The sequence below is a fragment of the Cyphomyrmex costatus genome, unplaced genomic scaffold (assembly GCF_001594065.2).
Source record: "Cyphomyrmex costatus isolate MS0001 unplaced genomic scaffold, Ccosl1.0 scaffold164, whole genome shotgun sequence".
NCBI lineage: Eukaryota > Metazoa > Arthropoda > Insecta > Hymenoptera > Formicidae > Cyphomyrmex > Cyphomyrmex costatus.
In genome coordinates, this window is record NW_017275653.1 from 707,584 (window position 1) to 731,863 (window position 24,280).

Genomic DNA, 24,280 nt, shown 5'->3' on the forward strand with positions numbered 1-24,280 from the left:
TTACAAAAATTGTACAGACTTATATCTTATAAACATTGTACAATTATATTTTGATAAATTAAACCTATGGCTGATATTTCATGTATTGTATGATAAGACTTTTCAAGCTTGTTGGTTGGCTGTAGAATAAAGAGGTTCTTGGATTTCTATTTTGCAGTCAATCAACACGCTTAACAAATTTGTCGTACGACACGTGAAATATTAGACTAACAGTCAAATAACAATAACAATTTGATGAAATTTACAAAATGAAAAATGATCGATCATTTCATAAATCTTTGGAAAAAAACAATATCTTGTTACTTTGCTTTTGTACAAGTTTTTTCTTTTAACTCCCAACAAGATTCCCAAAATTCTTTAAGTCTATTGTCTCCATTGGAACAAAAGTGTCGAAAATCCTGTATGATTTTCTTCTGGAAAAATTCATCGCCCGCTGAAAGAGATAACGACTTCCACTTACGGCTGACCATATGATTCCAAGACCATAAAAAGCCCACCTAAAATTAATAACAATTAAGTATAATTTTTGTTAAGCAATTTGGTTGCTAGATTTTTTGTATATTTGATGTTAGATGTTTTAAAAAAATATGCTATTGAAAAAAAATATCATAATATAGATCTGAAACTGTTTGATTAACTTTCTTCATATTTTATTCAGAGAGAATACATTATTAAATCTAACTCTTCCTATTACACTAATAATTATTAATTTATGAAAGTTTAAATAATTGTTCAAGTATGCAATAAAATTACTTACTTTCCTATCTGTGCTATGGTCATCCTTTTTTCCGCCAACATGTCGTGTAATGTACGCTTCATGCGGACTAGACTGATCTGAATGAACCGGATATCTTTTCTGTCCTGTATTTCGTCGTACGACATTGGTAGCCGTTCGCGGACGCGGCCGAGTATTCGTAGTGGATGGCACTAATATAAATGCATTGCCAGTAATGTGAACGTATTGACGATCATTTTCAGTATTCTCGACTAAGCACGACATAAAACCAAATCTCTGCAAAATTGCTTCTTGGAATAAAAATAATCTTTGCGCATAGGTATCTTCTCGGAATTCTGCAAATTTGTATTTATTATTTCTATCAAATAGGACACTTTTTTAAAAATAAGACCAATATAATAAAATCAAATTAGTTCAGAGTTTAGAACAAACCTTCAAAAAGGTGCCGCTTATTTGTCATCAAGCATTCCGTATCGAGTGGTATGAAAATAGGTCCTCTTAGAGGATCGCTTTTCAAAGTATATGGCAGCGCCAACAAATCACAGGGAATTGGTACCATTTGTATCCCGCACATTTGAGCTTTGCGTTGCCAAACGAATATCTTACAGTCAGATATTGATTATTAGCGTTTCAACATTGATTCTCATGTTCTAATAAAAAAAAATAAAAAAAGGGGAGATCGATATTTACCAGATCGGCTACTATACTGCCTGATGATGCTACCCATTGAACTACAAGTTCGTAAGAATTATCTACTTTATAAATAGACTGATATCTTAAATGACCCCATTCGATCCTGTCACTTTTATTATTAATATCAATATCCAAATGAGTGTGTTTATACAATGGCACTGAAAGAGAACAAATTATACAAGTAATTCGTTTAATATATAAACTTTATCAAACAAATCTTAACAGGCAATTATTTTACAAATATTTTCAGTTAACATCGACAAAAAGGGACCCAGCCTTGATTATCTTGACATAAACAAACGGTCAATTAAAACCTGTTGGTAGTTACTCAGTGTCACGACCTTGACAACGTATGTCAAGGTTAAAGTCATATGGGTCCTCTTTTGTCGATATTTATCGAATACTCGGTCGAGATACTTGTGATGTAATATGAAGGTGTATACATATAAATCATACGTTAAATATTTTTAGTGTTACCTGTCCAATTTCTATCATCCATTGATTCAGTCAAATCGATATCATCTCTCAAAAAAGATGGAACATTGGATTCGTCAATAGTATCGCAACTAGGAGCTGTGGATACTGTGGGCACTGTTGTCGAAGATGGCTCACACCATCCTTTCGGTGGTCTCATCTCTATTTCTACCCATTCGTTCTCGAAACTTTGCAAATTCCCGAGCGGAGCAGAATAGTCTGCGGCTATTATAAAAAAAACGTGATTAAATTGCGAATCATTGAAAATTCGATCGCATTTACCTTTTTGATTTTCTTTATCCTGCACGATATGATACAAATAAAATCCTAAGACGAAGGGTTGTAAAAAGTCACCAGATGCATGACATATCAATTTGTCTTGAATCATTCCCTATAAAACAGATAAATTATTTATGTATAATTTTATTTATAACAAAATTTTAAATAAAATGTATAATTAAAATCTCCTCTTTTTTATTCAAGTGCAATAAAATATATGTAAAATAAAAATGTTAACTATAAAGGAGTATAAAACCACACCACAGCATAATAAATATATGCAAAATATTTTTCAATAATATTTTACGTAATATTATTTAAAATATTACATAATTTATATATTAAATATTTCGGAATTTATATTTTAATGTACCTCTGTTACAATATTTTTTAATTACACAAAGGTATGCAATGTAAGCAATGTGCGCAATATATTATTATATGTGTGCAAGTTAAGATTAAGTATTATGATAATATCAAATTCAAATTGTAAACTGAATCAAATAATAAAATTCTTCAAAATTTTTACCTTCATAATATTAATACCATGTTCGATTTCCATGCCTCCTTCTACATGATTGTTTAACCATTGGATTGCATCGGCGCTAACAAATGTTTGGCTAGGAAGTGAGGGATGTTGTGTTAAAAAACCAACACCAGTCTGAGGATGTTTCATGGCTTCCAAAATTTCCACGTTTGTCGCGTTACTTTTTATCTTGGTTAGCTCCTGGTTTGTACTGTAAACAGATACATAATAAAGAGTTCATAATTAAATCACTAATAATAATTAAAAACACAAGTTAATGCACATCTTACTGTTCTACGTTAAATGGAGTATTATTAAAATAAATAATATTCTTGTACCTATCGTCATTAGCATCAAAATGATCCTGCTGCTGTTGCTCGAGCGACAACGGTAAAACAGCTTCACTGGCAGGTGATACACGTCCTCTGTCCATTACTTTCGAACCAGATCTAAATCACGTATGAAATAGAGAACATTTATTAAGTTATTGTACTAGTTCGTAGAAAAGAAAATGCAAACTCTCTACGAAGCAATTTATATGTAAACACTACCTAAAATAAGCAAAAATATTTTATTTTTTTTATGTCATCAAATCAGATAAAAAAAATCTCTACAGAAACAATTCCTACGCTTTTTTATTGCAAGATGTGTTATTTAAGTTTGATTCGTTATATAAATTTTATTTTTGTCAATCTCAAGAATGAAATATATAAAATACCGCTGTTTTACTGAGTATTTCTTTTAATCTAGTAGTATAAGTTTAAATTTCATATCCTTTATAAAATAAATAAAAAAACATCCTTTAGAAAATAAACAAAAAACGAAAATTTCTTTTTTGATAGACTGTTTTTGTTTTTCACAACTTTTTTTGACAATATATATATATCTCTTAATGATACATATCGAATAATAATATTCTTGCTACATACCAATTACCTAAAGATTAAGCATGCATTTTAATTTGCGTTCAAGTTAGTAAGTAGTCAAAAATAAGTTAAGTAAAAATTGGTTTAATACAATGATTTTTATTTAGTATATAGTAGAATGTATATGTATATGGCTGACTGCGTATAGTATGTGAAATTAAAAGAATACTCGACAATATGAGTTTGCGATTAAAGCCTGTACATATTATAAAATAAAACGCGTATGTGTTTAATGTTGAAAGTCGTATACAAATAATTTCATATTCTTAATCTGAATTGCAAAAGGAATAAGAGAGTGAGACCAACCTGTTTGGCACGTGGCGAGGAGTGTCGAGGCACGTGCGGGCAGCCGCAGCGGTATTCACTACATGCCTCTCCTGTACAGAGGAGCAACAACAACCCCGTCACTCCCTCACTCACTACCAAAATGCTCTAAACGGTCACATAGAGCATACATACAGATGCTGTGTATTAAATTTAAGCTTTTGCATCTCATTCGTCCTCAGTACGTTGTGTATGTATGCTTTCTGAACCGGGCATTAATCAGACAAACAGAAAAAGATGAAAGAAGCTGAAAGATACAGAAACTGTGTGGGGGATCTATTTAAACTCTCTCGCTTTCTTCCTAATACGTCGCATCTGCTCCGTAGCATCGAGAGAATATTAATCAAAGTGACACGGTGTTACCAAAGCCCAAGATGAGTAAAAGTGCGGGACAAGGATAATTTGTTGTAGTACATGTAGTATGCAAAGATACTCAAGAATACTTCAATAATCGCAAAATAAAAAAAGACATGCACAATAATAGTGCGGCCGAAAACGTTGTACGCAATGTTTATGTCAGATGTAAGTGCTGGTGCATCCTCTTTTTAATTGTGCTTCTGTATTTAGCAAGAGTATGAAGCAATCACCGAAAGCGTTAAACTGAAAAGAAACTGATTTAATGTACAGAACATATCCATACACTTTATAAAACAATGTCAAATTCTAATAAAGCATCAAAAAATAGTTTAATGATCATGTTACGTTCATACTTCACATTATCATCGTGCATTTCAGTATTAAATGTTGCTCTCTGATTCTCCATCTTTATTCAAGTCAAATGCACTCTTGTACTAAAATTACTACAAGTAAATTCTACTTAACATCAAATGCGCACTGAAAGTATGTAGCATTGGTAAAACAATGTATGTTTCGCAAAATCAATAAGCCAATTAAACACAATGTAATGCAAAAGTATCTCGCTCCAGCGAACACTCGTTGTACATGATAAACCAAGCAAGAATGAAAACTATTGACACACCAATTTGGAATAATCCACTGAAAAAAAGAACAAAAGAGGAATCCGCAAAACTATGCAGTTAAGGATTGGCGCAAAGCAACAATGCTGAAATCAACAAGGTAAACATATTCAAACCTTGGTCTCGGTTTCTCTGGCAGACGGTTGCTCCCAAGTCGCTCCCTGAAAGGAGAGCTGCCAACTAGATTGGTCTGGAAAGTATGATGATATGTGAGGGTAATTGTGAATGATAATGATCAAGCTGATGATATCGTGAACATGTATATATAACTATAATACGATATTCAACATTAAAAGTGTCGCTTTCGTACAAAACGTTAGATCGTGTATGTGTATACATATACATTATATATATACAGATACATACAATGTAGTCCATTTAATCCATCCCTCAGACAATATCTCAAAATCCTTAAATTTAAGACAAAACCGTTTCAGATAAAATTTGGGGTATGTTAAGTTAGCACCCCAACTGTAGTACTCAGGAGTTCTGATTAGAGTTCCCACTTCCTTTTGACGAGACGAAGAGTTCCCTATAGTTAATAACAAGAGTTCCGCTCAATAAACATTTTTTTTACATTTTTTAAAAATGGGGTGCTAACTTTTTATCGAATTTCGAGGTGGAATAGTTCTGAGCGGCTTAATAGCTTCAATTTGCGATTGCCTAGAGTTCCTGATATGTAAAAAAAATTTTCGAATATTAAAAAAAAAATAAAAATTTTTGAAAAATTAATTTTTAGATACAATAGTTCTGATGATAATTCCTGCTTCTTTTTTACGATACTCTATGATTTTTAATGACATATGCGCTTAATAATCATTTTTTAATAATTTTTTAAAAATGGGCTGCTAACTTTTTAACGAAATTCAAGGTCGCATAGTTCTGATGAGCTTAACAGAACTATTTTGTGAATACCTAGAGTTCTTGATACATAAAAAACATTTTTGAAATATAATAAAGTTTAAAAAAAATAGTGGAAATCTTTGAAAATTTTTTTGAGAGTACCGAGTAGTTCTGAGTAGCGTTTCTTATAGTACTCGACGAGTTCTATCGAAAACTGTAAGGTGAAAAAGCGATTGGACCAACGGTTTGCAAGATACAGCGACATTTGTCAGAAGATCAACAATTTTTAGAGTGAGTATATCTCGGAAACCGTTGGTCCAATCGCTTTGAGCCCTGATACTTTTCGACAGAACTCGCCGAGAACTGTCCAGAACTCCGATCAGAACTACTCGGTACTCCCAAAAAATTTTGACTTCAAATTTTTTTCTAAGTCCCACGTCGGAAAATTTTTTGAGAGTACCGAGTAGTTCTGAGTAGCGTTTCTTATAGTTCTCGACGAGTTCTATCGAAAACTGTAAGGTGAAAAAGCGATTAGACCAACGGTTTGCAAGATACAGCGACATTTGTCGGAAGATCAACAATTCTTAGTGAGTATATCTCGGAAACCGTTGGTCCAATCGCTTTGAGCGCTGATACTTTTCGACAGAACTCGTCGAGGACCGTCCAGAACTCCGATCAGAACTACTCGGTACTCCCAAAAAATTTTTGATCAAAAATTTTTTTCAAAGTCCCACGTCGGAAAATTTTTTGGGAGTACCGAGTAGTTCTGATCGGAGTTCTGGACAGTTCTCGGCGAGTTCTGTCGAAAAGTATCAGGGCTCAAAGCGATTGGACCAACGGTTTCCGAGATACACTCTAAAAATTGTTGATCTTCCGACAAATATCGCTGTATCTTGCAAACCGTTGGTCCAATCGCTTTTTCACCTTACAGTTTTCGATAGAACTCGTCGAGTACTATAAGAAACGCTACTCAGAACTACTCGGTACTCTCAAAAAAATTTTTAAAGATTTCTACTATTTTTTTTAAACTTTATTATTCTTCAAAAATGTTTTTTATGTATCAAGAACTCTAGGTATTCACAAAATACTTCTGTTAAGCTGATCAGAACTATGCGACCTTGAATTTCGTTAAAAAGTTAGCACCCCATTTTTAAAAAATTATTAAAAAATGATTATTAAGCGCATATGTCATTAAAAATCATAGAGAACTCTTCGTATCGTCGAAAAGAAGCAGAAATTATCATCAGAACTATTGTATCTAAAAATTAATTTTTCAAAAATTTTTAATTATTTTTTTAACATTCGAAAATTTTTTTTACATATCAGGAACTCTAGGCAATCGCAAATTGAAGCTATTAAGCCGCTCAGAACTGTTCCACCTCGAAATTCGATAAAAAGTTAGCACCCCATTTTTTAAAAAATGTTAAAAAAATGTTTATTGAGCGGAACTCTTGTTATTAACTACAGAGAACTCTTCGTCTCGTAAAAAGGAAGTGGGAACTCTAATCAGAACTCCTGAGTACTATAGTTGGGGTGCTAACTTAACATACCCTAAAATTTGTTCGATTACTATAGGGAAAGAAGATAATGATGTTGGTTAATCTTGAGATACCCTTAAACTTTAAGTTTAGGTCAAAGTCACCTAAAAATTCTTCGATAGAATTATGTAGTTTCTGTTACATAACAATTTCTCTAATTATTCTGCATTGTTTTGCATATAAAAGTATTAAATTACATTACAAAAAAATGAACAGTTTTCAAGATATTTAATATTTCATGTTAATATGTGCAAGAATAAATAAAGTAACCTTGATTTTTTGATATCTCCATATTAACTTTTGTATGCAGAACAATAATAAAAAATTATACTATGTGAAAAAAGCTTCATAATTCCATTAAAAAAATTTTAGGTAACCTAAATCTGATTTTAAGAACATTGCAAGGTCAAAAAAATCACCATCTTCTTTCCCTCAAGTAACTGAGCAACTTTTATTTCAAACATTTTTTGTCTTAAACTTGAAGATTTTGAAATATTTTATTGGATTGATTAAAGTAGACACCATCCTATATATAGAAGGTGTTCAATTTTAATTGCCCCACGCAAATATCTTGAAAAATACGTATGGTACGAAAAAATGTTTTAGATAAAAATGAAACGGTCTCAAGGGAAGCATATTTTGATCATGTTTTTCTTCTAAATAAAGGCGCCAAAAAGATATGAAGATCACTTCCACTCTACCTTATAATATTTTTATTTACAGAATAATTACAGAAATCGTACTATATGTAAAAAATCATAATTTCATTTAAAAAAGTGAAGGGGTGTCTTTCATATCTTTTTGATGCTTCAATCAAGAAGAAAAACAACCAAAACACGTCCTCCTTAAAGCCATTCCATTTTTACCCGAAACATTTTTCTTATCTATGTTTCGTATCTATTTTTTAAGATACTGGGGCAATTAAAATGGGACACTCTATATATACAAGACGTTTTACGTCAGTCAGATCACCTGCGTGGTCAAAAATCAGCGTAACAAAAATAAACATTTAAGATCTCAAATTATTCATATATGCATTCATTTGGAAAGAAAACGTGGGTTTTTAACATTTAAAATCCAACAGATGGAACTGAAAAGCGATAAATATTACATACACTGTTAAATTTGCATGTGATGTTCATCGTTTCTCGGTGCCACATTGAATTGCCATATTGGATTTTTCGGAGGACCACGTTTCTTTCGAAAGTACATATGCATATACAAATTATTTCAGACCTTGAACATTTATTTTTGTTAGTAAAATAAAAATCTATGAGCCATAGCAAGATGTTCAGCTATAAATTTAATGTACAAATTGTACAATAAACAAACGTTTTGAACTATCTGTGAGGTCCTTCTCAATGTTAATTCAGTAACGCATTTCTGTATAAAAGGGAATTATAAATTTATATATATCGATTTAACAATATGTTTGATTTAAGACATTCGTTACACAATAATTCGCTAGATAAATTTTTGCTATAGCAATTAAAAAATGGATACTTATCCAATATCTCAACAGAAATTTACCTAGCAAATTATTTTGTATAATGTAATGTAATAAATTACATTACATTAAATTTACAACACTGAACATCTTTCAATGTTATAAATTTAGCAGGAACTCTGGTTAGTAGCTCTTTTATTTTACAGATTAGATTTATTAATTGTTTGAGCCTTGTATTATTGGTTGATTTAATTTCATTGCGGTGATTTTTAGGCACGCAAGTGATTTGGTGATACAAAACCCATATATAGTGTATATATCAAACGAGAGAAAAGTGTAAATCAAATACATCGTAACATCTGACGCATAATGAATAAGCTCGCTAAAAATCATAGATGCACATTCAATGCAAAAATATATCAAGCACGATTACAGTTATCGTGAGATTATATTGTCTTGTGTAAGCTGGCCTGATCATTCCAGGTAACACGTATCAAAGAAGCGATTCTATCGAGAAATTTGATATACATCTAGCCTTAAAAAATAAGGTAAAATTGCATCAGTTTAAACCATTCCACATCCAAGTGTATAAAAAGAAATTTGTCATTTATGAGTTTCCAAAAAAGAGAGACAACAAAATATTATGTATATTAATTTTTCGTAATAGTCTGTTCTATACTTTCTGAATGACCTCGACATCTTCTTTTTATTATTCTGCAAAATGATCTTTTCTGCTGCAATTTTACTTACTACATTTGTAGTATTCTATATCGAAAATGAATGATACTGAATATACAAATTTATAGAGAATTGAAGGAGAGTTCTCAACAAGAAATTTTCTCTTATTATATCCCGCGCGTAATTAACTAGTTAGAAGCTCGTATGAACGAGAATCTTAACAATTGGACTCAGTTTATCGAGGCTACAGGAGGGAAGGATGTACCTGGTTAGTGAGGAATATCAGGCTCGTGCTGTGCCTGCGTCTGGTCAAATGAGAGGCAGGATCTCTTGGAGGGACACCACCTAGAGCTGTGGGGCTCTGAAACATATCATGCTGAAAACCCCTCCCCATACAAACATTCCAGCTACAAGTCTCTACTTATCGCATACCTATACGTAACACCGCATTTATAAATTTATTTGTAAGCAGAGACCAATTGTGACTTCGTAATCGTAATTTTAATCTATTATCAAAACGCGTATCACAATAAATACTTTGATATGTATTTCGGAACGATCGTATATGTAGTATAGGTATAAGAGTATAAGTATTATATCGTTAAGTAGTAAATTAATACTGCTGAGAATGTTGCTATATTGTACATGTTAGGCCAATGCTAACGCAAAGTGTCAAAACAAGTTTAAAAAGCCGTGCATTCCTTTTAGTAATTTCTAAGTAACACATATTCTAGTGTCTTTGGTTTATTCTCTTCAGCATATTGTACAGCAATGTTTTATCTACACATAACTGAATTAAGTTTTGTCAGAAACAATTATTTTGCTAATAAGATAATACTTTATGCTACAATAAATATACTTACAGAAATTGCGTAATTTAAAAGTTAATAAGGTAATTAATAATAAATAATTAACAAAAGCATTAAAATAAGTCTGCGCAAATCAATAAAATGTAAGCATGCAACATTCAAATATAGTATAGAGGAGATATTTTAGAAAATATAATTTTTATATATTATTTTTCCGTATATATACAAAGCATCTCAATAACTGTAATATAATATTATCGCTTTATATATCTTCGAATATATAAAGTTCAGAGGAAAATTTGTATAATAAAAATTTAGTAATAAATTGTACAGTAATCAAGAGGGCTATTATATGATGACAATAATTTTTGTTCACATGGGGAACTATTGATTTTTTTATATCTCGAACTTAATACTTTTACATACAAAATAATTAGAGAAATCATATCATACAAAAAATATTACATATAAAATATCATAATATGTAAAAATCATATAATTCCATCTTTAATAAAAAAAAAATTAATCTTGAAATCTCCGAAGCGCGTTTAAGTAGACAAATATTATTGTTGCCATATAATAGCCCTTTTCGTACCATGCAATTTTAATTACATATTTTTCCTCTAAACCCTATAAATTCGAAGATATGGATATACTTCCGAAAACCGATTATCTCTGATTTTGAATACAATTTAACAATTTAAATATATTATTATATATAAAGTATGAGACGCAAAAATTTCAATTTTGTAAAAATTACCTTATATGTAAATATATTTTTTATATGAAAATATATATATTTTTATATATTTTTTTGTTTTTTAAATATATATATATATTGAAATAAAGAAAATAAAACATATCTCCTCAACAGTATAATTTACAACAAAACTATCAAGCAACTTTAAATAAATATTACAGAATGGAATAACTGCAATTAAAATATTTATAAATATAATGGGATATCTCAAACAGATTTATATCAATATCATATGCTCAAATCTTACACGTTTTGATAAGAGAAACATCAAGATAGCAGTCTCTATTTTAGCTGAATTATATATGTATATATGATATGTGTGTGCGTGTATCTAATTCAGCTAAATTGGAGACTGCTTATCTTGGTGTTTCCCTACTAAGTTAGAAATTAAAAAAAAAAGAAAAATATTTTTTCAGTATAAAGTTTTGTTACTACAATGCAGCTACTTTTCGGAATGTCTTCTATTATTTATCAAATTAATGATCATACATTTAAAATAAATAATAATTTGGGAATCGTTATCTATATATATATATATATATATATATAACAAATATAAAGAGAGGAAAAATTACCCAGTTTTTATTAGGATTCGGTCGCCGTATTTTGTTCAACCAGCCCTCGATAAAGCGCAAAAAGCCGTCCATTAATGATGCCTGTTCAGCATTACTAAGCGTAGTGTATATATCACATCTTGGAGAACCTTCTAAAATTTTACGAGTCGCAGGATTATTATATGGTAATAGAAATACTCGAAACCTCCAATATTTGAGAGCCTGAAAGAAAACATATTTAAGATCCTGAAATAAAATGAAACATCTAAGTTAGTACTTTTTTAATAATACAAGAAACCAGACTTTTGGAAATCGACTCACTTCCACTAAAGCAAAATCAGTATGACCTCGTGTGCAAATGTAATGGTCCAGATAATTCCAGTTATAAGTCTCGAGCTTTTCTGTGGTGAAAGATACCCGAGAGACTTCATACGTGTCGTGATGTGGAGCATGAAATCGATATTGATAGTGAATATTAAAAGGTGGATAAGGGTGCCTGCAAACATAATTATTGCTAATATTTCTTATGTGTTAGAATTTGTATGTTTGTGTCATGTGTTTTACTAGAAAAACAGTAATTATAATAAAATTTAATTAAATATATATTTTTGTTGAAGCACAACTCTTATATCTTATTTTCAGTGTGTTAATCCATTAAAAAATTTTATATGTAAGAAAATAAAATAAAATAAACTATATACATATAATTCAATTAAATTATAAAATTATATTATATGATAAATCGAAGTTTCGACAAAATTGATTTTAAACATACGATTAAAAAACTAAAAATTAAATACATAAAACAGATATATTAAGTTTCATGCAATTAATTAGTTGGTATAATTATAATTATATAATATTTACCGCGGACGGTATCTCGTAACTGTTATAGAATTATCGAACAGTGATATTTTATGAAAAATTCTTCCAATACTAAGCAGATATTCCTCTTTGGGCTCAGATTCTGTCTGTCTGCCACGCATTACTGTACTAATCGCTGGAACAGTATTGCTACCAGCGGCGTTACTTTGATTTTTATTAAACGATGATAAAATAATTAGCTGGAAACCCTTAATATAATACAATATTCGTGATTATTTCAGAACACACATAGATATAATTACATAAAAGTACATAAAACTGAGTGCTTTGTTTATACTTGGGCCAAACGCTGTGAGACCAGCTCCTTAAATACTTCAACAGTTGTGAGCGGTTTTTTGTATATTGCTCGTTGTTGAGCAAAATCAGCGTTCACATCGTCTGGAAGAAGATTGTAATCCGATACAACATAATCGTTTTGTAAGCTCCGCTTATCTGGGAAGTAATCAGTAGTGATGGGCAGACACGCAGGAATTGTCAAAGATTTCCAGTCGACCCCTATTTCGAACAAGAGTTTAAAGTAATTGAAATGATTAAAAACATCGTTGTATATATAAGAAGAAACAGATAAATTGTAATTTTATAATAATTTTATTTATATTTTTTTTCTAGTTCAACATTTTCTTGTTTCTATTTTCATTTAATATCTATTTCTTCCATATGTAATCACAAAGAGTAGATGCTCGATAAGATATTATTTGTTGCAAATAAATAGAAGTTCTAAAAATCGAGGTGTTATTATTTTACATTCTTATAATGATCATCATTTTATATGTATTTTGATCTCGATTGTATAAAATGATCTTTATAAAAAAATGTAATTTTAATGATTGAGAAATATCAAATTATCGAGAAAATCTACTGCCTTGCCGATTCAATATCCCTTTACCAGTGCAAATAATATTTAGTTTTTCAATGACACCGCTGATACATAGTCTTCATGACACAGAATATTCTACAATACGTATATTAATAATAGCACGTTTTTCAAAAAAATTAGTTACATTTTTAGGAAAAATTTAAGTTTATTTAAAAAAAAATTATATTATGATTCATATAATTTTTGCTTAAATACAGGCCTTTATGTTAAAAAAATCTTTGAAATATTCTGTACACTCAATTCAATTTTCATCGTATTGAATACGTTCCATATATTAATAAATTCGATAATTATTTAGATTAACGGACCCCTCCTCCCCCAATAATCTTGACCTTCACAATTAACAAAGTCATGATTCTGAATGACCTCCAACAAATTTTAAACGGAAATAACAACCGGAAAAATAATTACCAGCTTTGATTGTCGCTAACCAAATTTTTAATAAATAACGAGCGATAGCTAAAATTTGTTGGAGATCACTCAGAGTTATGACCTTGTCATCAAAGTCAAGATCATCGAGGACAGAAGATCTCCTAATCTAAATAATTATATCATAAATTTAATTACATTACATAAAGACACTCTACTTTATACACGTTCATATTTCGTGAATGTGAATACTATAATTTATACATGATAAGAGACAAAAGGTCTCTTTTTCTCTAAATGCATGCTATTTGACAATTATTAGTTATAATGTGCTTAATAACAAATATTTTATACTGATATATCACTTTAATTATTAATCACGTGTATACCACGACACTCTATATACTATTATATGTATATACAGGGTATCCAAGAATATTTAGGATTATTTTCACATGTAGAGAAATAGCGAACTAAACTGAATCAAAAAGTCCTATACAACTTTTCAATGTTCGCAATAGTTAACGAATTATTATTAAAAATTACGCCTAAGCTACTGCCAAATGCAAGCGCATGGTGAGATGCAGCCACCCAGCGAGTTGCTATAGGCACGCGGAATTGTTAATTAATAATAATTCGTTAACTATTGCGAAAATTGAAAGTGATTATTGAACTTTTCGACTCAATTTAGTCTGATCTGTCTACATATGAAAATATTCTGTATATACATATACAGGGTGGCCCCGAATATTTCGATTAGACTTCGAGATTTTTATGATTTTATAAGAAATTTAATTTTGAACAAAAAGCTTCCTATAAACATGGGTCAAAAAATGCTTCCTTAAAAAGTTATCCCTCAAAAACCTCTGTGTAAAATAACGATGCGCTTTTTAACAAAAAGTACCGAAACACACATAAAAGAGTTACAAAGAATTAAATTTTCTATACAATCTCAAAATCTGGTTGAAATGTTCGGGTCCATCCTATATACAGGGTGTCCTATTTTAACATTCGCTTCAAAATATCTTAGAAAATATAAAAAAGTACAAAAAAATGTTTTAAACAAAGGTTTTATGATTTCGAGGGGGACAGAAGATGATATCATTGATTTGATCTTGAATAATGTTATCAATTAGGTCTCAGCAAGGGGATCAGTGAAGCTAGCACGACATTCTGTCGATATCAAAAAAATTTCAACAGTTCCAGTAGCACTTTTCATAATTCTACAGTTTCTTATAAAAATAAACAATGTAATACTAAAAAATTAAAAATTAAAATATGTCGTGCTAACTTCACAGATTCTCAGCAAGGTCACGTTAAATTTTTTAAATACTATAGTATCCGTCACTTTATTACATATTCTCGTAGTTTACCTTGAGAACTTTTGAAAACATTATAATAAAATATTCTTTCATTAAGTATTTTTCAAGTTGTACTTAAAAGTTTTAACATCTTATATCCCTCTCAAAGTCATAAAACTTTTGCTTAAAACATTTTTCCGTACCTTTTATACATTTTGAGATATTTCAGGGCAAAAATGGAACACCTATATTAATTTATATATACAAGATGTCCGGTAATGACCGCATAATGCTTCATGAGCAAGTAGAGCGACCTAAATTAAGTCAAAAAGTCCTCTACCATTTTGCACAATAGTTACCAAGATATTATTAAAAAATCGCTAAATCGCACGGACTTGGCGATGCACAAGCAGCGAAAGAAAGCATCTCCCAGCGCTAGGCGGTGGTATTACATTTGATAGTAGGTTGAACGGATGCGAATTTTTATTCAACAATCTTTAGAAATTAATATCTCGTTAACTATTACAAAAATTTTGAAATAATAGATAACTTTTTTACTCATACACAATTTAGTCCGCTTCATCAGAGAGATTATGGATCATTACTGCACACCCTGTATATACGCAGAATGAGTCTGATAAGAAGTCAACTACATTTTTTTAAAGTTAGAGATAAGGAAAAGACACCTATTATCAAAATTGTAGGATAAGTAAGAAGACATATAGCGTTTTCAACTGCAATAGGTTTTAACGTAACCCAAGTCGAATCGATCACATGCTCTATTTTGATTTCTAATTGCACAAAGTCATGATACTTTCGGATCAAACATAGGTTAATTGATCTGGGTGGGATTCAAAGCCACTGTACTGAAAAACGCTAATACTTTGATGACCTTCAGTTACTTCAAATATTCTTTTTACTATTAATAAAAAGAAACTTTTTAATTGGACAGGATATTTTTTATTTATTTTGTAATATTTATAATATTCAAACAGCTGTATTAGTATTTCTTCGAAAATTCAACTATTTTAATATTTTTTCGGAATATAAATTTTAAAGTAAAATTAAAAATTTGAAATTTTTTGTTCATGGTATACAGTTCGCCAGTCTATCGCTTTCAACTGGTAACCGTTCTTCCTGATACCTCCGAGTCGGATGCTCCCGATTCCGTCGCCGACGTCAACATGTCAAAAAGTTCTGTTAGTAAAGATATTCTTTGTGAAATATTTTATGCATCATGCTTTTCTCAAACTTTAGTTCCAACGAGCAAATTCTGACAAATGAAGCGTACAGTCACATTGCAATAATAAAAAGGTTTCAAAATTTGTCTGACTGCTTTTAATTTATATCTCAAAAATAACTGAGTTTTGGGAGAAATAATCTAATACAAAGATTCAGCTGAATGAGTATTATCAATAGAATGACTAAAAAAATATTCCTTCCCATTAAAAAAGAAATCTTTTTTTTATTGGTAGTAAAAAACCAAGGAAATTTAAAGCTACTCAAGATCAAAGTATGTTCCCTTACTTATCCTATAATTTTGATAAAATAAGTGTCTTCCCTTCATCTCTAACAATTTTCAAAAAACAAATGTGATAAACTTTTTATCAAGTCACCCTGTATATATATTTTAGACAACTAATAAATCTAAAATAGATACACAATGTTTTTTATACCTCAGTGCAATAAAGTTACTCGATTAGATCTACAGAAAAGAGAGAATATAATGTAATAAGCATTTTTAAACAACTACGTATCATAGATATGTCTTAATAAATAAATATGAAAAATTAAGACTAATAACACATTTTGTCAGTGAGAGGAGACACATAAAACAGTATTAAAAAATTAATAATGCGAAAAAATATAAGCTTTACGTGAGGTAACATACAATTGACGAAAACAGCGAAAGAGTAAACGTGAAATGCTCAGTGAAAAACGAAGAGTGATCTATGCAATAGATGAAAGCTGCTTATAGCGAAGACATTAAGCTTCAGTGCAAAAGAATAGATAAAAATTTTCAAGAAAAAAATATATGTTATACAGGGTGTCTCGTAAAGATAGTAACAATGTTTACCCAGGGAGAAATATGAGATCGGATAAATGTCTATTAGAAGTCGGAGGCGTCTATATCTAAAATTAAAAGTATTTATTTTAGACGTCATGTAATTTTGTATTTTTTTTTATTATTATGTTACAACAGGCATGCAAAAATCTTATATTCACACAATAGCAGATTTTGATTTATGAAATATCTTTTGAATTGCAAGCAGAATAGCAATGTTTAGAAAATTAGCGCCCAAGGGCTTATCTGAAACCCCTTCTCTCCCTCCCTCGTAAATAAATATATAATACTCATTAATTATAAAACAAGGATGAATAATTAAATATTTTTTTCTAAGAGAGAATATAAAAATCGGATCGATGTCGATTAAACATTGTTAGAAATCTAATCGATGTCAATCTGATTTATTTTTGCCTGGCAAATAAAAAGCTTCAGCATCTTAGGGGCACACAGTTAAGGCTTTAACCCCAAAACTCCTGCATATACAGGTAAACGAGCTATTGATTATACAAGTCAATTTCTTCATATCTAACAGATATCTTTATGTAAACGTCAAATTAAAGGCCTAAACACGTTTTGTTAGTTTAGGTTGCGTTCTTAATAGAGACGTTATTTAATGCTACTGACATTATTTAGCGCTACCATGTCATTCTACCTTATAAAAGTTTTGTTTTAGGAATTAAAATAATGAAATAAATTTATTAAAGTGAGACAATAATGCGAATCGTTCACAGCTCGTTTCTCCCTGGATAAAGTTCAGATTCTTGAGATGAAGTTTAATATCAAAGTATGCATTCCAAATTGTGGATGAAACGCATGATGCGTCATTTATTATTGTTGTTCATTGAATAATAAAAAAGAGTAGTGATACATCATGCGCTTTATGCGTAATTCAGAGCTCACTCAATATGTCGAAACTAAAGTAGTTTTTTAATTATAAGGGTTTAAAGTTAGCGAATCATATTGTTTAGGAGCGTATATAGGTACCACATGCACATGATGAGCGAGTTTAAGTCAACAAAGAGGCTAGGTCTGCTTACCGAGTAATTAAACATGATTAGTTGGATTCACAGAAAAATCAATCATGCTCATTCGGAAAACCTACTAATACCCTTTTTCACCAATGTAGATTAATTTTAATTTCGGTTTAACTTACTTATGTGTTATGTGTATTCATCTTTTTCTAATTTTTGGAACTAGAAAAAGACGAAAAACAAATTGAATCGAAATTAAAGTTAATCTACATTAGTAGAAAAGGGCATTGGCCACTTTGCTGTCTTGAACTTGTCCGATCTGTACATGAGTGAAACAAACGATTTCTATGCTCTTCATGTGCATCATGCATGAAATAGAACGCAGCCACAGAACAATTATGACGTAGAAATGGTGAAGAAATATGAAGAACTATTTAATAGACGCTTCTACTTTGGACTAACTTTCCTAATATATAAATAAATAAATATATACCATAACCGGATCAATCTCTAATAATGTATGGCGCTAACCTATGATTGCTGTAAAACAGCATAAGTGACATCATACACGTTGTACATCACACGTATCAATGTGTCCAGCGTTGCATCCCAATTAGACGTACCATAGCATGGAAATAAACAACATTATTCGTATCGATGATTGATGATCTTGTAAAAATAAATATTGGATATTTTCAAGAATGAAAATATTTATTTGTTTGCAAAAATTTTTCGCAGATGTAGGAAATATATATGTCTGGATGTAATCTCATCCAATAATATAAAGATTCTATGAACAGAGCATAATTGCAAGATTGTATTAAGCGAAGCTATTATAAAAAGGAAAACACTACATTTTTTTACTATGAAATATATGCAAAATTATAAATAAATGAAAAAGAAAATACACTGGAAAACTATGAAGATATAAATTATCACTAAAATATACTACAAGAACATTTTGTATCATATAATATATATTCAATTTTATGAATGTAATAAATAATATCATCTATATTGTGATTTGTTTTTAAGATGTTTCCAAGTATTTTCATTCTTTCATAAGTGTTATCAATTGTAATAATTCATTAATCTTTTTTTATACTAATATTTGATATCAGACATGTAATTGCATTAAATTTAATTCTTCACTATCATTGTATTGTCTATAAACAGAAACAAATCTATAGTAATTTTAACAAAATAATGTGTCCCAACTATTGTCTCTGCCTTTGCTGACTATATTTTGTTTAAAAATAATGTGGTATATATTTATATGTAAATATTAAATTTATTATATAAAACATAACAGAAAAATAATTTTTATTATTTAATGCTGTAATTTAAAGTCAAAACACAGGACTACTCCTGCTTATTATATATCGATATTTTTATGATTTATATAAAAAAACTCTGAGTAAGATATTATATATATATATATATATATATGATTAAAAAGCACAATACAAGTAAAAAGCGTTATATATAATTATGGATATTGGATACCGGAATTACATGTTATATGTAATGTAAATTGAACAACAACTTGTTATTCAATTAAATATGTTTGAATATTATTATTCAGGATCATTCAGGGATTCTCTCTTTTAGACTGTAAGCATATTAATAATCACACTAAGTCGATAACTTTGTTGCATTCTTTAAAGCCTACAATGTGTTGATTATAGAATAATAAACTTTATAATATCTAAATCCGTACGCCTTTTTCCACCAAGCCATTTAAATTACTTTATATTAGATTAATATTTGACCTAATAATTTAATATATATGTATAATGATAGAAACAATATATTAAGTAAAAGTTTGGACACATGATAATAAAATTGATGTCTCTAACATCTATCACTTCCTGTAAAATGTGTAAGTATAAAAATTTAAAGAAATTATCAAAAATACTAAAATCAAACCTGTTGTTAGAGCAGGCGTCCATTCCTGCTCACCAGTAGCACCCCACAGGAGAGTAAGACTTTTATTAGCGATAGCTGAAGGATTCGCAGCTTTATCACCATTAGCAACTGTAGGGGGATTAGATCGCGGTGACTTTCCTTTCGTATCTGTAAGAATAGAAAATTGATTATTTATTATTACCCGTTATTCATAGTCAGGCTCTATATTTAATGCTTTCTTAAATTTATCTTTAAATGTTCAATAGCTCAAATAATTCATAAAGCATCTGAAAATTAAAAGGAAGCCTTAAATATAAAGTCTGACTATGAATACAGGCATACATATATCAGGCATTATATTTATATATCTTAAAGTTAGTTTCCATGCGTTATAATGTGCGTCAAACGCGTGCGTTTGTGCACGGTTGTTTTCATGAGCGTTTAATTTGAAAAACGCATGAAGAAGTGCATTTAACATGCATACAACACACGGAAACATATGTATATAGAAATCAATGGTTAAAAATAACATTAAATACTAACAATCTTGAAATCTTATTTGAGATGCTGATCTTGAAATCTGATTTAAATTATTCGCCCCAACTTCCATCTGAGATCCGCTTATGGTTGATGGTATAACTTCACTTTGCGATTCCAAATGTGACTGCATTGGAACAGCTTGATAATGATGTTGCTGTATTAGAACTCCTGTAGGACCTATGTATGTGTATATATATATATATATATATAATATATAAAATTATAGTGATATAATTTTAATAGTTTTTTTATATAATGTATATCATCTTTATAGCAAATTAATATACCAAATAATATATACAAAGTGACAATTCAGAAGTTATTAAAACTAATTTTTTTCATAATAAATCTATCTCGTATACATTCCCGAAAATTGGCCATTTAAATTCGAGACAACTTGTATATTACTAATATAAAATAAATACCTTTCGGAAATATGTGAGTCCACCGTCGTCTGTTGCTGGTAAGTTTAATGGTAACATGTGATGGATCAAAAGGATTGATTAATGCTCTACCAGGCCTAAGTATATTCGTTGGTTGAGAAATTGAGTTCGTTGGGCTACCAGCACTACCAACAACAGGTCTAAAAGGTGGAGATATTTCAGAGTCAGTTAAATCGCTTTTGACTGGCGTTCTGGATACACCTGCAATTATTACAACTATTTAATAAATATCTTAATAATAAAAAAAATTGTTACCAAACATCTATGTACTTACCAGTTCTATCTTCATTTGATTCAATATTATCATCATCAGTTTTATGCGGTATCGTTATCGCTGCACTTCGTAGTGCAAGAATTGGCGGTGAATGTGTTTCAGGTGGTGGATGATGTATATCAGGATCTGACAGTTTACGTTTCAAGAGCTTTAATAAATAGCCATTATTATGAGTTTCAAGACATACCACGCTCGTCTTTTTTCTTCTCGTATTTAACCTTTGTACACTAAAATGATTGAAAGAAAAGGCAATGAGATATATGTACTAATTCAATAAAGTAACAATAAATGATTGGATTTATCAATTTTATGTATTGTGCGCAGAATTTTACCATAATTTATATTTCTATAATACATTACAAACACTATCAAAAACGAAAAAAAAGAAAATGTTACTTTATCATATTGAAAACATTTCGAATCTATTAAGTTAGATATATAAGCATGTAATGCTAAACAATAATATATCCTATTTACCTTGAAGTGTGAACTGTAGGTAATTGAAACACTTGTGCATCATAAGCATCATAATCAAATAATGTATTATGCAGACATTCTCTTGGATCTTCTTGCAGAAGTCTGGTTTTGCAATGTAATTTGTCATTATCTGTTTGATGCTTCAAAATCTTCGGCGGCAATTTTATTCGTGGTATAAATGTGGAATAGGGAATCTTTTTATTCGTGGAATAGAAACTAAGATTTATCCAATGAGGCATGCTATAATCATCTGGTGCATTTATAGAAGAATCTTTATTGTGAAACTAAAATCACAAATATTGCACATATATAAATAAATTATACATATATATATATATCGTATATATTTTATATTTATACTTATAGCACCTTTAATAATGGAACTGCATGAAGTGGTTGTTCTCCAACACATACTAAATCACTTCCAACACCGTTATCAATAATTCTTTGCTTTGTCACATTTGTCAGCTCTCTATCAACTTCAAAGACTCCAACTCCAGGTGTAATAACTACAGATAACTGACCAGTCCTATCAAAACTGCGATCCAAGTAGTGTTTTTCAAAAACTATAAAGATATGAATAGAGATACAGACAGAATATTATGAATACAATAAGATACAAAATAGATAAATAAATTAAAATTATTTTTTATTCTTATAATACTTACCATTCAGAGACATATTTAACACTTCCAGAAAATTACCCTGTGCAGCAGTGGAATTTACTGCCTTAGGCATATTAATATCTGGTTTTTGATGATATTCCAAAACAATTTTTTGATAATCAGTGAACAGTTTACGTAACTGTACCAAGATATTACTCCAATCTTCAAACCTTTCATTTTGTACTGCAACTCTATAAAAATCTTCATAAAATCTTCCTCTGTAATCATGTTGCAAACACTCTCTCATATGATTTGGAAATTCCTCCAAACTAGCTGCATTATAAAAAGTTCTTGAGAACAGTACTATGGTAACTTCATGATTGCTCCCATTTCTTTTCCATTTCTGAAATAAATCTGCTAAAAATCCATTAACTGCTTTCTCGAAGTAAAGATCTCCATGTATATCAAAATCCCACATTTCAGTACTCATTTGAATAAACAGATACACCATACTTGTAGAAGATCGAAACACTACCTACAAATCAAATTTCCATTTTTGTAATAAAAACAAAGGTACGATATTAATAAAATATCACAATTTCCTACAAACTTTAGTATCATCAGTTATAACACCGCAAGCAACACGATCACCCTGTGACCACATTTCATACACTTGACAACGTATACTACCACTGCAAAACTCTATCTTCTTATTGATATATACACAAGTGTTTACCTAAAAAGAACACAACATTATTCTTTGATAGATCATATTAAAGATAATATATTTTTAAACAATATATATATATATATATATATTGCTTAAAAATACAGAAGACACAATCAATTACAAATATAAATGTAAAATAAAAGAATATAGTACCAAGCTGTTTTTTAGGCGCCACATTTCGCTGCGTCCCATATACTGATCCTTAAAAGTTAACTCTACAGAATCTAGAGCTACATCATCCGGATTCACTATATTCATATATACATCAGCGAATGTTCGCAGTTGAAACATAGACGCTACGTTATTTTCCACGCTAATAGTTTCGCGACCCTGGAGGTCTTCCTTGAAGGAGGTAAGTTGCAACAGCAAGCGACTGAACTCATCTTCGGGATGATAAATTTCGACAACATCGCCGGTTTTTATACCTGGATAATCCTTCGGATTGATGATCAGGTCTTCTCCACTGAAATTCTTCTGATGCACTATCAACTTAAAAAGCTTCATACTTCATCCGACATTTTGATCTGTGGCATAAAAGTTTAAGTAACGCATCGATTGTACATAATAAAATATAATTGTAATAATATATAGAGAGATTTGCTAAATGTAATTTCACAAAAACATTTCGTTACTATTTACATTGTTTTTTTTTAATTTACATATTATTACAGCGATGATTCTATTCAGAGAGAAATCCACCAGAAACGCCAGAAACCTACGAAATTGCTCATACACTACCGCCAATACATCCTTTTTCGTAGTTTGAGAACTACGTGGCTACGTCCATTTACGGATTCCGTCGATAAAATCGTAGCACAGAGAACGCAGATAACATCGAAAATAGATGTAGTTCGAATACTACAATAGAATACTTTTATCTGAAATATTTTTTTCTAAAATATATTTTTAAAAGATATATTTTAGTGTGGGTGCGTCAATTAAAATGATACACTCTGTATATAATAACAAAATTTTAATCACTATAGAATACGCACACTCTCTGATAGGTTGAAATTTCTATATCGCTAGAAATTTCCTATCGAACTAGCAATCAAAAGCTCATGGCATATTGAAATACCACGTGGTTACATATGTGCAAAAGTGCGCAGAAACGCGCAGAACTGAATTTTGAGTTTTTTTTTTTTTTTAATGAAAAATGTTTAGTCAGAGATGATTAGAGACTGTTAACGGTCGTATTATATGTCAATGTTCAATAACAAAAATCTACAGAAAAATAAGAAACGATTATCAATTTTTATTACATTTAT

The 24,280-nt window shown here is 30.1% G+C and overlaps 1 protein-coding gene across 1 annotated transcript; it reads right to left on the reverse strand.

Annotated features, from left to right (window-relative positions):
• Iml1 (GATOR complex protein Iml1) lies at nt 1-23,617 on the reverse strand. The gene is given in 25 exon segments (XM_018537140.1): nt 1-497; nt 758-1,071; nt 1,169-1,337; nt 1,427-1,587; nt 1,907-2,128; nt 2,186-2,294; nt 2,712-2,919; nt 3,047-3,157; nt 3,941-4,020; nt 4,022-4,066; nt 9,707-9,802; nt 11,586-11,786; nt 11,886-12,060; nt 12,432-12,637; nt 12,727-12,944; nt 18,567-18,575; nt 19,965-20,111; nt 20,487-20,660; nt 20,909-21,127; nt 21,201-21,427; nt 21,678-21,961; nt 22,047-22,243; nt 22,346-22,817; nt 22,893-23,018; nt 23,166-23,617. Coding segments are annotated over 25 exon segments (4,719 nt in total). The 5' UTR covers nt 23,517-23,617; the 3' UTR covers nt 1-299.
• Nucleotides 23,618-24,280: the final 663 nt, after the last annotated feature.